Source organism: Lissotriton vulgaris, chromosome 6, assembly GCF_964263255.1.
Source record: "Lissotriton vulgaris chromosome 6, aLisVul1.2, whole genome shotgun sequence".
In the NCBI taxonomy this organism is placed as follows: domain Eukaryota; kingdom Metazoa; phylum Chordata; class Amphibia; order Caudata; family Salamandridae; genus Lissotriton; species Lissotriton vulgaris.
In genome coordinates, this window is record NC_141694.1 from 966,071,207 (window position 1) to 966,088,754 (window position 17,548).

At 47.8% G+C, this 17,548-nt stretch overlaps 1 protein-coding gene across 7 annotated transcripts in view; it reads right to left on the bottom strand.

Annotated features, from left to right (window-relative positions):
* The window catches only part of LAMA2 (laminin subunit alpha 2), a 3,858,378-nt gene that overhangs the window by 223,921 nt on the left and 3,616,909 nt on the right, over positions 1-17,548 (bottom strand). For all 7 annotated transcript variants that reach the window (XM_086927001.1, XM_086926997.1, XM_086927002.1 and 4 more), the window contains one exon: positions 13,740-13,878. In XM_086927001.1, coding sequence (XP_086783127.1) covers positions 13,740-13,878 — 139 coding nt within the window. The remainder of the gene's footprint in view (positions 1-13,739; positions 13,879-17,548) is intronic.

The window sequence follows — 17,548 nt, forward strand, 5'->3', positions numbered from 1 at the left end:
GCCCTTGGTTGCTGCTGGTGGGCTTCAACAGTTGGTTATCCATGTCTTTGGTATTTAACATGGCCATTGCCTGGCTGTTAGAAATAGTCTAAACAGAATGTGGCTGGGCATGTATAAGCCAAGTTTGTTGTCTGAGATATTCTCTGAAATGTGTACTGAGGGGTTGTGATGAGTGACTGTGTGATGTTCACGCTAATATATTATTGTGCAAGTGATGCAGATGTTGCTACGATGGGTGGCCCTGCTGGTGTGTCTCAGTTGAGTAATAAATTAATGTTTTTAAAGCGTCTTATCTTATGTGTCATTTGGCCCTTATTATAAGTTCCCCTTTAACTCTATGGGGAGATACCATGGCTGGAAGTTATTGGGGACTATGAGTCAAACTCATCGGAAATTGGGGCCAACTTGTGGGACCCAGAACGACCAGGAAACTAATAGCATATTTCATTCCCCTAAAACAGGGAGTTTAATGCCCCGGTTACTTACCAGTAATATTCTTTACTCCGAGTCCTAGTCTTCCTCGCCACAGTAATCACTAATGAGCATCCTGCTCCCACAGAAACTCCAAGCAAAGTTAACATACTAGTCTCCCTATCCCTCCAACATGGCCCCCAGTGGCAACCACCAATCACATAAAAGGATACAAGATCCACAGCACGACCTGAAAACCAAAGCTGTATACAAGAAGCCACAACAAAGGGCCGGAAGGGAAGGGAAACTATACTGTGGCGAGGAAGACTAGGACTCGGAGTAATGAAGATTACCGGTAAGTAACCGGGGCCTTGCCTCCTCGCCCATCTACCTCGACACAGTAATCACTAATGAGCAGATACCAAAGCAATATCAGCTTCATGGATAAGAAATACAGCCCACACACGGAAGGCAGCACAACAAAAACCACAGGGACAACAAAGGAGAGAGATACACCCCAAGAAATCACTGAGTACAGAACCAAAGAGGCAAAGGCAACAGAAGCCCCAAGCCGGTAACGAGAAAAGAAGGCATGAGGGGAAGACCAAGTGGTCGACCAGCCAAACACCCATGGAAACAATCGGAAAGGCGGACCAAGAAACCGCAACAAACCAGAAGAACGCCCCCGAAATGAATGAGAGAGAACCACCGACTGAAACAGGCACCAAAAGGAGAGCCACCCAAAACCACCGGTCGAGAGCGCAAGAGATGTCAACAGACCCCTATGGAGCAGTTACAATGACAAACAAGAGACCACCACAGAAAAAGCAGCCGTGCAAGACCAAGAAAACATCAAGGCACGCTACACAACCAAAAATGTGCAAAGGAGTCAACAGGAAGCAACATCCCCGCTGACAGACTAAGAAGAGCACAAGCAGGCACAAAAGAAGGAAGAGCATGCAAGAGCACCGAAACCTACCAAACGCCAAAAACAGCACATCCCCGTACCCCAACTTACCAATGGAACCTCATGCAATGCTCCAACACCAACGGAAAATCCCACAGGGAGGAGACAACCCAGGACAAGGGGGTAGAAGGACCAGAGACGCGGAAGACGAGCCTCCAAAAGGCCCCACGGACACAAAAGGGAGACCAGGAAAAAGCTCCAAAGGTAGGCCCCCCCAAACATAGAGGGTAGAAAGGGCCAAGCCCACCAACACTGACCCCTCCCAAAAAATATCCAGGACCCAACCAGGAGCCAAATCATAGTGCAGACCCCAATAGCAAAGGAGACCCAAAGCGCAGCGAAAGACCACAAAGCAGAGGGGTGCCCCCACAGTGGAAAAAGGCCTGCAACTCCAATGAACTAACAGACAGGAACAGGGAACACTGCACAAGAGCCAACCCAGAAGGAACACGAACCGGAACACCGGAAGAGGAACCGGAGGGTCCAACAACGGATATGAAAGGAACGGCGACGCCCAACCCGGACGCAACGCCGCCACCAACAACAGAGGAAACCACGGGGGCGAAGCCAACCCGGAACCACCAGAATCACCAAAGCCCCAACGCACCCAAACCCCAGCACACGTACGGAAGCAGAGTAACCAGAGGAAGGCGGACAACAGGCCCCTCGGCCACCGAATGGACAACGCATCCCCATCCAAGCCCACGGAAAAGGCTTCAAAGAGGAGAAACAACGGAACGGGCCAAGGACCGAAGAAGCAAACAAGTTCACCATCCGATATTCAAAACACCACAACAATGGCAGGAATACCATCTGTAGCTGATAAAAAGACCCCACGGAGGGAAGAACCCACACAGACAGCCCAACAACACACTCCCCCAGTTCAGGAGAGAAACCGGCCGCAGACAGTGAGGCCAACCACGACCCCGGTCTGGAACAAAGGAGTCGACAGAGGAAACTGAGGGAGCGAACAACGTAACCCTCCCTACAGAGAGAAGCAGAACATGACTACAGGAGAGTCTGCCCGGACACCAACACGGGGAACCGCCAGCAAGGCAGGTAAACGTCCAGCAACCCAACTGAACAGCCATCAGTCCCCTGCAACGGAGAACAAGAAAGCAGAGCCACCGACCACCAGTCCGCATCAAAGAGCCATCCAGAAACGCCCCCCAATGCCACAGACAGACACGCGCAGTGACCGTCCGAAAGGGAACAAACAGAAACGGACGACATCGGAACAGATGACCAACAAACAGCCACCAACATAGTACCACCCTCACCAGGGCAGGCACAGGAACCCCCAGATCGAAATCCAAGCCAAAGGGGCGTCAATGAGAAAAACAAGACAACTCATCATAAGAGACAAAGGGAGAGGAGCCCAAGGCATCACTAACAAGCAGGCGGACAGAATACCCGGACCCCCAACCAAAGCCACACTGGAGGGCAAGTCCCCGACAACAGGGACTTAAAACAGACACCAGAGGCAAAATCAGTGTATGATACCCGAACACCAAACCCAACAGCGTCCCAAGTGAGCCCCAAAGTACAATCGATCCAGAGAAGGAATAAGGAAGGATCTGAGGTGCCAGAACCGCAGCAAAGACATGAAGGGAGAAACACAGGCCAAAGGGCAACCCAATACGAGAGGTTAAGAGGATAGGGGCATGGAGAGAAGCATCCCGCAACCCGAAGGAATCCATAAGCCCAATGAATGAGCAGAGGCAGGAACACCTCCAAGGACACCAACTGGTATGTGACGGAACCAAAACATCAATCCAACCAAGGCAGATCCAACACCGGACATAGGCCTCCTTGAGACATCCCACCATCCAAAACAGAAACCAGGGGAAATCCATCATGGACCCCGGAAACAACAGGAAGGAACGGATGCGTCGAAGAATAACCCCAAGATCCAACCCCAGCATAAAAAGACCATGCAGGTCCACAACCTCCACCCTCACCGTGACACGGGAAGGACCCGGAACACATCTGGCCCACACGGGAGGGGGAAGCGACACCCGAACAGGCAAGGCATACGCCACCGCAGGAACCAACATCTGCTGAAACACGCAAAGCAAGGGACTGAGTCCAGAGAATCAGAAGAACCCTCTAAGGCAGTGGAAAAGAATGACCAGCAACATCACCACGGTAAGTAGGAGCACCCCAAAAGCGTACCAACACCATGGAAACCAGAGAAAGAGCCCCAGTCCAGGAGCAGCACGCTGCAGGCATGACACCGTATGATCCCAAGAAGCGCAGCAAATAAAGGACATGAAAACGAAGAGCGTCAAAACGAATCGACACCAAACCGCTCCGCGACATACAACGCAGAAGTCCAAACTGTGACGAAACCCAGGATAGAACCAGGGACCTACAAACCCACAGGCAAACCCCCTCCCATGCGAGCAAAATGCAAATGCTACTTACCAGTATGCATCTGTTCTTGGCATGTAGGGCTGCTGACATTCATATCTGTGCATAGATCGCCGCCTAGTGTTGGGTCCGGATGATTGCACATTGTTGTCCTGGAAGAGTCTTCGAAGTATCACGAGATAGGTGGCTCCTCCCCTGGACTACAGTGCGCATGGGCATCGCCTCCATCCCCAGATTGTTTTTAGCCATTGGCAGAGATGGAGTGAAGTATGTGAGTGATGCCCATGCTACGAGCATATATATATATATACATATGAATACTGCAGCTGCTACAGGCGCCGGGGAGGAGGGTGGGCGATATGAATGTCAGCAGCCCTACATGCCAAGAACAGATGCATACTGGTAAGTAGCATTTGCAGTTCGAGGCATGTGGGCTGCTGAATTCATATCTGTGCATAGAATACATAGCAGTCCTCCCATTATTGGCGGCCGCCCGTGCCAGCTGCAGCAGTCTGAAAAAGTGTTTTGAGAACAGCCTGACCAACAGCTGCCTGCTGTTTGGAGTGCACGTCTACACAGTAATGTTTAGTGAAAGTATGTGTGGTAGACCATGTGGCTGCTCTACAAATATCTTCTAAGGGAATGTTACCTAGGAAAGCCATAGAGGCCCCCAACTTTCTGGTGGAGTGGGCTCTTGGTGGAATTGTGAGAGTGCGTTTAGCCTTAGCGTAACAGATCTGAATGCATTTCACGATCCACCTAGCGATCCCAGCTTTGGAGATAGCGTTTCCCTTGTGGTGTGAGGCAAATGCAACGAAAAGTTGCTTGGTCTTACGAAAATCTTTTGTCCTGTCAATGTAGTACATTAAGGCTCTTTTAACGTCAAGGGTGTGGAGCATCCGCTCCGCCAGCGACTCTGGGTTTTGAAAAAACACTGGCAACTCAATTGTCTGGTTCATGTGGAATTGAGATACAACCTTGGGTAAGAATTTAGGGTTAGTGCGGAGCACCCCCCTGTTAGCGTGTACTTGGAAGAAAGGTTCTTGGATGGTGAGCGCCTGCAACTCACTAACCCTCCGTAGCGATGTAATTGCTACTAAGAAAGCAACCTTCCAAGTCAGAAACTGAAGCTCACAAGAGTGCAGTGGCTCAAAGGGAGGACCCATCAGCCTTGTAAGAACCACATTGAGGTTCCATTCCGGAGCTGGTGGTGTCCGTGGTGGAATGACCCTTTTGAGTCCATCCAGAAAAGCCTTGATAGCAGGGACCTTAAAAAGTGATAGGTGTTGCCTATTCTGGAGGTATGCTGCCATTGCAGACAAGTGAATGCGGATGGAAGAATACGCTAAATTGCATTGGTACAGGTGGAACAGGTAACAAATGATGTTCTGAATGGAAGCATCTAGCGGGTCAATATCGTGGTTTACACAGTAAATGACAAACCGCTTCCATTTAGCCGCATAACAGGCTCTAGTAGTGGGCTTCCTTGCCTCCCGAATGATGTCCATGCAATCGGGGGGAAGATTGAGGTAGCCAAACTCTAGGACTTCAGGAGCCAGATCGCCAGGTTGAGCTGTTGCGGATCTGGGTGCTGAATGTCGCCATGGCTCTGCGTCAGAAGGCTGGGAGTGAGATGAAGCCTTTGATGCGGTACCACGGAGAGTTCCAGAAACGTGGTGTACCATGGTTGGCGAGCCCACGTTGGAGCAACCAGGATGAGAGTCATCGAGTGCTGCCTGAGTTTGCGTGCCACCAGCGGTATCAGAGGTGCTGGGGGAAAAGCGTACGCAAATCTGCCTGACCAGTTCATCCACATCGCATTGCCCTGCGATTGCGGGTGTGGGAATCTGGCGGCGAAGCTTTGGCATTTTGCGTTCTCCTTTGTGGCGAACAGGTCTATCTCTGGATGACCCCACTTTTGGAAGTACGGTTGGAGTACTGATGGATGTATCTCCCACTCGTGCATTTGGTGGCTGTGCCTGCTGAGCAGGTCCGCCATCTGGTTGTCCTTGCCCGGGAGATGCTCGGCCATGAGGAAGATGTTCCTCTGAATGGCCCACTTCCACATGCTCTGAGCCAGATGAGACAGCTGCGGAGAGTGTGTGCCCCCCTGTTTCTGAATGTAGTACATGGCCGTCATGTTGTCCGTCCGGATCAACACGACCTTGTTGCACAGATGTACTTTGAATGCCTTCAAGGCCATGAAGATTGCCATCAGTTCCAAAATGTTGATGTGCATCTTCCTTTGCTGTAGTGTCCATAGTCCCTGCACTGTGTAGTGGAGTACATGCGCTCCCCATCCCTGGAGAGAAGCGTCCGTTGTCAGGATAATCTGTGGCACAGGCTCCTGGAACGGTCGGCCCTTGCAAAGGTTTTGTGGATTCCACCAATGCGAGAGTTGTACGCCCGACCGCTCACCAACACTAGGTCTGTTAGTTGCCCATGAGCCTGAGTCCACTGACGTGCTAAGCACTCCTGAAGCGGACGCATATGTAGTCTCGCGTGCGGGACGATGGAGATGCAGGAGGCCATCATGCCTATCAACTGCATGAACACCTTCGCTGGAAGCGAGTGCTGAGGTCTGAATCGTTGGATCAGCGTTTGGATACTGGCGATTCTCACTGAATTTGGCTGCGCAGTGGCTGCCAGAGTGTCTATTGTCGCGCCCAGATACTGCCGTATATGGGCGGGTTGGAGATGGGATTTTGGATAGTTCAGCGAGAATCACAGATCGTGCAGGAGATGAATGGTGCGGGACACGTGGTCGGTGCACTGCTGTTCTGACTTTGCCTGAATGAGCCAGTCGTCCAGATAGGGATAGACGTGGACGTTCTGGCGTCGTAGATGCGCCGCCACAGTCGCCAGGCACTTTGTAAAGACTCTTGGCGCTGTGGTGACCCCGAAAGGCAGAACCCTGAACTGCTAGTGCTGGTCTTGAATCGTGAATCTGAGGTACTTCCTGTGGGAAGGATGCAGGGGGATATGAAAGTATGCATCCTTCAGATCCAGCGTAGCCAGGAAGTCCCCCTGTCGAAGCAGGGGGAGGACCTGCTGCAACGTGAGCATATGGAAGTGCTCCGATAGAATGTACCAGTTGAGGGGCCTGAGGTCCAGGATGGGCCTGAGGGATCCGTCCTTTTTGGGGATTAGAAAGTACAGAGAGTAAACTCCTGTTCCCCTTTCTTGCAGTGGGACGAGCTCTATTGCCCCTTTTTGCAGCATGACTTGAACTTCCTGCTGCAACAAGTGCAAGTGCTCGCCGGACATAGGACGGTTTCTTGGAGGCATGTTTGGTGGAGTGGAAGTAAGTTCCAGACAGTAACCGTACTGGATAAGAGACTTGACCCACCTGTCCGTGGTGATGGATTTCCACGCGGGCAGGAACTGCTGGAGTCTCCCCCCGACCGGTGTTGTGTGGTCGGGGGGCAGTGACAAGGCGTCACTGTTTGTTGGCGGTGGAGGACCTGGAGCTGTTGTTTCCACGTCCCCTGCCTTTGACGTTGTTGCCCCTGTAACCACCTCTACCTTTGTTGGTGTATGAGGTTTGGGTGTTGCTCTTGTAGTACTGTGTGGATTGTGATGCCTGACCCCTTGAGGTGCCTCTGTTATTGGAGCGGCGAAAGGAACCACCCCGAAACTGCTGAGACTGGAGGGCCCCCATAGACTTAGCAGTGTCCGTGTCTTTCTTCATTTTTTCAAGTGTCGCATCCACCTCGGGGCCAAACAGGTGGTCAGGATTAACTGTTTGGTTCAAGATTGTTGTCTGTATATCTGGTTTGAAGCCTGATATTCTAAGCCATGCATGTCTCCTCAGCAACACGCTAGTGTTGATCGCCCTGGAGGCGGTATCAGCCACGTCCAGCGCACATTTGATGGAAGCGTTGGTGATCAGCTTCCCCTCCTGAATCAACATTTCACCTGCCTCCTTGTACTGATCAGGTAAGTGCTGCAGAAGTGTTTCTAGGGTGTCGTAATGCGCCCTATCGTAGCGTGCAAGTAGGGCCTGCGTGTTTGAAATGCGCCAAATATTAGCTGCCTGCGCAGCAATCCGTTTCCCTGAGGCTTCAAATATTTTTGACTCTTTGTCTGGGGGAGGAGCGTCACCCGTGGTCTGCGAGTTCGCCCGCTTACGTGCGTTGGATACAACCAAAGAATCCAGTGGCAAGTGTCCCTTGATGTACGTTGGATCCGAGGGCGCTGCCTTGTATTTTTTATCAATACGAGGATTGATGACTCACGCCCGAGTGGGCTCCCTGAAAACCTCTGGCGCGTGCTTCAGCACTCCCTTGAGCATAGGCAATGTGTTGACTGACTTTTCAGCCACTGAGAAAGTGTCAAACAGAAAATCGACATCCACAGGATCTGAATGTAGGTCGACATCATGATTAGCTGCAGCTCTCTCAATTAGAGCGCTGAAGGCTGCAGAGTCCTCTGTTGGAGAAGTTTTTGCTGCAAAAAACTGCGGTTCATGACCCGACTGAGGGTCCTCAGGGTCGCCCCCGGCAGACCAAGGTTCATGTACCTCCTCTGGATCCGAGTATGCTGGATAATTGTACTCGTCCTCTTCATCTCCGTCACCTTCCCCAGCGTTTGAATGCGTCGGTGAAAGTTCCAAATTACGTGGAGATGAAGGCTCTATAGGGGCAGAAGTACCCGAAGAGTCCTTTTTGTTTTTGAGTGGAATACGATAATGCTCCAACACCGGCTCCGTGGTGATCTTCCGTTTGAGGAGAGAGAGCTTCCCGGTGTTGGCGTCGATGAGAACCTCTCGACGCTCCTCATCTGTGAGTGGCTGGAGCCGAGGCTTCGTCACTACCAATGACGCCTTGGGCGTCGACACCACCTTCAAAGGCACCCCGGCCCCATGCTTCGGAGCGAAAGCCTTCGGCGTCGTCTTCGGCGGCAGCGTGAAGTGGATAGGCGTTTGCGCCTTTGCCGGCTTTGGTGTAGGCTTCGGCACCACATCCTTTGGTTCGTGAGCCACAGCGTCCTTACGAATCCGCTGCAGGGACTCCACGACCTTTTTTGTTAAGGCCGGGGAGGGCTGGACCGGCTCGAGCGATTTCCCCGAGTCCGGAGTCGGGTCGGCGAAAGGCACGGTCTTTGGAGCCGACACATCACCATCCTTGGCCTTGACGGCCGGAGTCGGCGCAGCCAGAGCTTCGGCGTCGTCCTGACGCTTCTTCGGAGCCTTTTTCGGGTCATCGACCCCGACCACCTTCGGCGCCGACGCGACCGTGTCGGTCGTCTTCGCCTTCGGCTTCGACACCGGGGTCTTCGGGTCGGCCATCTTGGCGTGGCTCTTGCTGTCGGCCATTTTGAATTTCTTAGACTTGGAGGCCTCTGGAGCCTTCTGTCCCACCAGTGCGACTTTCACTTTCGGTTTCGAAACCGATGGTGTGGACCCCGATGGCTTCACTTTCATTTTCTTCAACGGGAGTGGCACATCAGAAATGTCAGTGGCCGGGCCCGGAGGCGAGGCCGTGGGACGATTAACGAGGTCTTGGGTAAGGCCCGAAGGCGATCCCTCGACCTGGGCCGTATAATGGGGGTTGACCCCTGAGTCAGTTTGAGGATGCTCCTCCTCAGAGCTATCCTCCACGGTGGCAATGGCCCCATCGTCGTCCTCTACCTCACCGACGACTTCATCAAAGTCCTCGTCTCCCGCGTCGTAGTTTTCTTCCTCCGACGCCGGGCTAGAGTCCGAAACTTGAAAGACATTGTCGTCTCCAACGTCTTCTTCGAAGATGTTGTCTGGCGGGGGCGCTGATAACTGGGCCTGGAGCCTAGCGGCCCGACGAAGCTTGAGAGTCTTCTTACACCGGAACTTTGAGCAGGCCATACACCTGTCCTCATCATGGTCCGGCGACAGACATTTGTTGCACACTGGGTGCACGTCGAGGTGTGAATACTTTGAGGTGCACACCGGGCACCTTTTAAACGGAGTTCGTTCCATGTCTGGAGCGTCGTGTAGGCCCGTCTGCGCCGACAGCACGCGGAAGGGCAGCAAGAGTTCGGAGCTGAAGAACAGACAAACCCGAACGAAAAACGATACCGACGCCAAGCCTAAAGACCTTTTGGTCTCAAGTTAGGAAAGTTAAACAACTATCGATTCCGACAGAGGGAACCGAAACACATCCGAACCCAATGGCGGAAAAAAACAATCTGGGGATGGAGGCGATGCCCATGCGCACTGTAGTCCAGGGGAGGAGCCACCTATCTCGTGATACTTCGAAGACTCTTCCAGGACAACAATGTGCAATCATCCGGACCCAACACTAGGCGGCGATCTATGCACAGATATGAATTCAGCAGCCCACATGCCTCGAACCAGGGAGGCCCGGAAGCAGTGAACATCAAGTCCGCTAAAGCAGGACAGTAACATGCGAAACAAGAGGGGCAGTCAGGAATAGAGAACACTTATGTGACCCACCAGCGTGACCTGGAGGGAAGCCAAGAACATACAGAGTATGCAGAAGCACAAGCGGAGGGAAACACCAAACCGACAAGCACCCGCGAGGCAAGTGCTACAAAAATACATGCAGTATCAGAAGCGGACACAAACCGCAAGCGAATGCAGCCCCTCCCACCAGCCTGCCATAAATAATGACCAACAGCAGGAAACCAATGCCGTGGCCACAAACAGGAAGGCGTGCAGGGAAACGCACAGTGGACTTACGAAAAAGCAACACAGATCAGGCAGGATTCGAACCCTGGTCCAGGAGGGCGGGCACCCCCAGAAAACACGCCGGGACTGCTACAAGCACAATGGCGGCATCAGGAGGCACCAAGAAACATGCCAAGTCCGCTAGAGCAGGACGTAGCAACACGAGTAAACAATATCAGGCCCCCAGACAAGACGCCAAGCCTGCAAAGGCAAGACTCGGTGTCAGCAGCAGAAAAAGAACCGGCACTGAAAGCAAGACCCCGTTAGTCCGCTAAAGCAGGACGGGGAAGATGCATAAAGTGCACAACAAGGGGGGATAAAAACAGAATAAATGACACTGCATCCCTACAAAACAGAGCTCAAGAGTCCGCTAAAGCAGGACCACCGCCCCCCTACATCAAGGCACGTACCATAAGGAAAAGTCCCAGGCCGGAAAATGCCTTAAGTGCCAACCAAGGGGGGAGTGAAACAGGCAATACAAGCGTGAAAACCAACTCCCCCCATCAGAATGGGGCCCAAGAGTCCGCCAAAGCAGGACCGCAGCCCCCAACTTACCTGAATAAACAGGAACATGAACAGCAGTAGTGCAGAAACAAAAAAACAGGTGGTCGTGCTGTGGATCTTGTATCCTTTTATGTGATTGATGGTTGCCACTGGGGGGCCATGTTGGAGGGATAAGGAGACTAGTATGTTAACTTTGCTTGGAGTTTCTGTGGGAGCAGGATGCTCATTAGTGATTACTGTGGCGAGGAGGTAATGCAGATATTTATCATCTGCGCTGAGCAGCTGGTAAATATCTGTGTGGGGAAGCCAGTGGTGGCTGGGTGTTGTTGGATGAGGGCTGTCTTGTGGAGACAGGCTACACACTCTTTGGGTGGGGTACTGTCTGCTTTTTCATTGTGCTGGATGGGGCGGGTTCCGAGACATTTCAAGGCATGGGACAATGTGGGCAATTGTCCAATGGGTCCGAGGGGCCTCATGGGAATGGGAATTACTTCACCTCTATCCTATTTTTCAATCTTTACCTCTCTACTCTTCTGCTTGCATCTAATTCTGACTATGTCTCTCTAACCTGCGTTATCTTAAAGATGTTTTGTGGTTGACAGCAAACCACGTTTCAAATGATTTTGTGTGACTTTATTAAAGTTTAACATGTAATTCAATACTGATATTACGCTGGCTTGAATTCGCAGGAAATGGGTAATACAAGTATAATTTGTTCTATACAGGGGCCCCCAAATTTGCCTTGCCTGGGGCACACCAATAACCTTAAGGTGACACTGGGAGGGTAGAGGCCAAGCTGTGCCTCTGTCCTTCGTCCTTGTCTGTTGTTCAGGCACAGATTTTCTAGGTTTGGACCTGCACCACCTAATACAGGGTCTGGTAATTTCACACCCAAAATTGTGGGTAAGGAAAAACCTGAGAACTTGTAATTACACAGTCCCATATACCCAAGCAGCCCCCCTAATGAGGACCTACGGGGGGTAGCTATGTTTTTGTATATTTTTATGTGTGAAGCATCCTCGTAGGAATAAAACAGGAGATGGAAGGCATTTAAAAGGGCGTTGAGTAAGGCAAGGCACTTGAGGAATTTGGACACACCAAAAAGTGTGAAATATTATGTTAAGATACATATTTAGCACATACTTCAAAAGCTGCAATAACCTGCACTTACAACATAATTAACTGCACAACTAATGCTACAACAGAATAAATTATTGGTAGCCAGCATAAGAAAGAATAGGCACAGGGAAATTGCAGACTGAAAAATGAAAATTTAAGGCACTTTCTCATATTGCCTCTGCCTTCGAGGAGAGGGTGAGACACATTAACAATTTAACAGCCTCAATTAAAATGACCTAGTCCACGAAGGTGATTGCTCTGGTTTTAGATATACACAGTGTTAACTGATGAACGAACAGTAAATTACTCTGTGGATCATTTCCCTTGAATTTGTCCACCCAAGAAACAGGACTGTGTGTGGACCAGCTGCAGGAGATGTACACCTTTTATCAAGGTTACCAAATAGTCCAATAATGACATGATGAAAGCATTCATGTCTCTCACTTGAAGCTATGGATTGATGAAGGGAAATTATTTTTTTAGTGTTTTAAGATTAAGAAGAATTGTTGGATGCATTGAGGCCCGACGACTCGAGTGATAAATCCAGATCCACCAAATTACCCCGATTTTCGGTCACCAGGCTGACAGAGGTAATGGTGAATGATCTCAGGCTAGGTTACCTCTCTAAACTAGTGCAGTCTGTGGCAGTGATAAGACGCTCTCTAATTAAAAGTCTACCTTGATCTCTCAGCATTGGTTCAATATATCTTCTTAATTCTGAAGGAACTCATACTACGAAATGTCATGTAAATAGAGCAAATTTGCCTTAATTATAAGAACGATTGTTCGGAAATAACACACTACGCGAAAGCAGGCTTGAAAAAAATATTTATAAAACATAAAAATAATGAATAGTTTTAAAAATGCATAAAATACTAGAATCTCTGGATTACCATTTTTAATGTACCCACAGGTGATCATCTGTACAGTATGCATCAGTATCATACATTATACCCAAGAACAGCACTGGTATATCATTTGAGACCATAATTAAGAAAGAACAGCCAGAGGTGGACTGAAAACGAAAATCAGACCTGGTAAAAATGTTCCAACCCGTCTACCCTGCAGGAGGTCACCAGTAGAATGGTTCATTGGGGACATGGTAAATTCATGGCAGCCCATCCTGCTGTAAAAGCAGCCGCCAATCCTGCACCCTACCAGGGACGTGGTTGAAAGTGAGAAAAGCCAGTCCAGTCACGAGAGTTCATTTCTTCTTGCTGAGGGATATTGGCATTTTGTATCTGAGTATCTTATTCACCCACCAATTAGATGGCATTATTTGGAATTAAAGAACAAGTTAGATTTTCCGTTCTTTTGTGCACCAAGCATAGTTATTGTTACCAAAGTTAGAACAGAGATATACAGACATTTTAGTGTGTTTGATCGTAGCAAAACGGGCAAGATTAAAACATAAATATAAGAAAAAAATTAAACTCTCCATTTCCATAATGAAGGGACCGGACTTTTCGTTATATTATCTTATCAGTATATCATGGCCTAAATATCGTCTGACAATATTATTGTGATCTAAATATAATTTACAAAAATATCACCCTAGTGGAGTTAATAGAAAATCTACACTAAATGCAGCAATATTTTTGTAAAAAATATTTAGGCTATTATATCTATGTCAAATTAAATTTTTGTTATCAATATTCTGACATTCAAATTACTCTATTGTAAGTAAGGCACCATTACCTTAAATTTCTCAATGTTGGAAGTCCGCCAAAGTAGATTTTTTCATCAGCTTTTAGATTCAAGCCAAAATTAGTTCCAACAGCAAGTGTTATGATGTTGTCCTCTTCCTCCGTATCCAAATCTATAATTGATATGTTTGCTAGAAAACAAAGATAGATTGAAAATGCAAATTGTTAAGTGCAGAACCCGTGGTTTCAATTTTTTTATATGCAAAACAGGCGCATAGGCAACAAAGGATTAGCAATACCATTCCCAGGTCCATAAAAAGTGGCATCAGGGGAGCCATAATTACTCGGGCCCTGTGCTTTTGAGGACCCCCCACTCGTACTGCAACATGTATTTATAGATTTTTATAGCATAACTGAAATATTTATTAATGATGAGGGAACCAACATGGCTGATGCCATTAGATGGGGCCAGATGATGGACCTGCAGTGCAGTCTCTTTCCCAGTAGGGCATTGTTAGGTTGAACCTAGCGCAGCGCGCATGCGCTTCTCTATGAGAGACTTCTTGTGAGCACTCCAAACTTCTCCGAAACCTCTCTGTGTCTGTTTGGCACATTCTATTGGTCTTTGCGTGTGGCTTTCAATAATGAACTATTGAACGTAAAAGGGGAGGAGGCGCACACCTTTTCTAACGTATAAACCCTATGTGTCTATCTGTACACAATGGTGCTACAGTGTGACACTTGCTGTCCATACAAGCGTGTGAGTCCAAGGGGAAAAATGCTAACCGGCGAGGTAGTATACACTGTGCACTGGAATCCAGACGGGTTATATAATGCCCAAAATTATACTCCAACAATTAAATAAGTAAACCAATGTAGCTCAGAAAGTGTGTTATATTAAATCATCTTATACCAGATGATACAACATATTGGTATCAAGACCATAAAAAGTTTCGCAAATATACAGCATATCACATGAAAATCATATAGTGTGATCATTACATCATGAACAGCACATCAAATTATACATAAATGCTTAAAAAGAGAGCCCAATGCATTTCGGGACTGGGGCGTCCCTTCGTCAGGGGCAACCTGTGAACAAAAACATCAATGTCACAAAACATAATAGCTAATTGACTGATGTTTAAGACACAACAGCACGAGGGTACCATTACATTAATACATCAAAGTGCACGAATTGGAAGTTGTCCAAAGGAGCTACTGTGTAAGCATGGGACCAGCATGGGGAGCACATTTGCTCCCAGCATAGCTGGTCTTTATGTCCATCATTTAGAGACAACCAAGATACTACACTCTGAATCCTTTTCACAACCACATAAACACCTGGAAAAGGTATATTGATGATATATTGATCATCTGGGATGGAGATGAATTGATAGCAAAACGCTTCATTACTTGGCTCAATTACCAGGATGATTTACTAAAATTCACCAGTATTATTACTAACAAAGAACTGGCTTTCTTGGACTTTAAAATATCACCCAAAGATGGTCGACTGATGACCACAACGCATTTTAAAACAACATCGAAGAACTGTCTCTTGATGTACTAGAGCTTCCACCGAGGCACCTTCAAGATACCCTTCCTTATGGGCAATTTTTACGTCTGAGACAAAATTGTACTGAAATTACCAACTTCAAAACACAATCAAAAGATTTGAAAAAGAAACTCGAAATGCGACAATATACCAGAAGGATAATAGATCAGGCCTACAAAAGGGAGCGTAACAACTACAGAGAAAGTCTTCTTGAACCTGCCCCTCCTAAATCTGAGGAAAGACAACCATTTTGTATCACGACATACAACACTAATTCCAATCAAGTGACCAAAATTGTCAATAAGCACTGGAAGATCTTAAACAGCGGTAGTTTGAATCTCCCCAAACCTATCTTCTCCCACAGAAGAGGAAAAAGCATTCGAGACATGATTGTTCACACGAGACCCAAGAAGCACAAACCTTCGGGTCAGTCAGCAGCAATGGCAAACATACAAGGACACCACCCATGTGGGAAATGTAAGGTTTGCCACCTCACAAGAAAACAGCAAAGAAATAACCTTTCTTAACGGCACCAAATTGGAACAAAGGAAATGTACCACCTGTAATAACAGCAATGTAGTATATCTAATTACCTGCCCGTGCCATTTGGAATATGTAGGTATGACAACACGACCTGTAAAAACAAGAATAGGGGAACATAAAGCAATATCAGGTGCAAGAAAGGCACCACCAAAATGGCATCCCATTTCTTGGAGAAAGGCCACACCCCAAATGACAATATGTGGACAGTAATCGAACAGGTCCCCGACGAATGGTACCTTTTTGAAAAAGAACAGAGATGGGTGTTCCATCTGAGGACTGATGTAAAGGGTCTTAACGACGAGATTCCATGGAGTCAGTTATAACCTTCACCTACTAAAGGTCAAACAGACAAAGCTACAAAGTTCCAAGATCTATATATATATATATAAATATATATATAAGAGCAGTATATATATACAAATCCTCCCCTTTTATATCGTACATTACTGAGTTCCTCAACAACATCTAAGAACCATGATGTAGAACCACGTGTGCAGTCACTAAGCAAATATAAGGAACTATTTTTTAGAAGAAACACTCCCCGGAGGAATTTAGGGGAATAATGACACTCCGAAGTGGAATTGACAGTAGAGCACTGAGACATTCTCCTTTTTTGGAAAATTTCCTATTGAGTTCCCCTGTGGTAGCTCTCATTATATTATCCTTACCCTGGGAACCCCTGGTGCAAGTTCTTTAAGTATCCTTATTTATTAATTTCTCAGAAGAAACCCATTTGGTTTCCTGATAACGATACCAGCTTGAATAGTGTAATTCGTTTTACTTAACATTATATTCTCACAAACGAATCTACATACAGGAAGTAGATTACTTTTGATGATGCCACCGTCACTATAAGAGCAGCCTTTTTTCACACTCCTCGCTCTGGTACAATACCAGGCTGAATAGAGCGACTCTTTTTGCTTAACATTGTATTCTCACGAACGAATCTACATATAGGAAGTAGACTAATTTGGGTGCTACCACTGTCACAATAATAGCGGCCATTTTTTTCGCACTTCTCGCTCCAGTCTTTCTGTAGATACCAGCCCCCTGTGCTACGAAGTGTACGGAACAGGTCCTTTTATTATTCCGTTCACAGCAACGTCTTTGAGATTTCCATAAAATAATAATCATAACAAGCGCCTATTTTTTGTACATTTGGACCTGATCTTTTTTCTCCTCTATATCGGACATTGCCCGCAAAACCAGGAAGAGGTGTTCTTTTTCATAAGTATATCTGAACAAAGCAAGCTGCCATCTTTGCTTTAGTTAATGCTCTAGTGCATCAGAAACAAGCCCTTTAGCGACTTTTCTCCAATTAAGCACCAATAAATAACGAAGCCTTCTGCTTCTTCTCCAACCCACGGAGCAGCAAAGAGGTAATTTTAAGCAGAGGAAACATGCAACTTCATGTGAGTAAGACTTGAGCCATGTCTTTAAACCCGGCTCATGGAACTATGCTGTGACTCTATTTACTTACAACCTCACAGAAAGATCAGTTAACTTTTTTTCCTGATCTCTGAATTTATCTACAGTGTCTCATCAGAGGATACCTCCCCTTCGGTGCAAGCTAATGGGGCCCGATTATCTTTTCCCGTAGTGTATGTATATATAATGTTCTCAAGTACTTTTTAGGTCGAGCCTTTACCATTCCGCAGGAATGGGAAATGGGGAGAATTCAAGTCGGCTATTTTCTCGTCAAACCAAAGGGCTTTCAGCCCGCGGTTTTCATGCAGTGCCCGTCAACATGCACGCGCATC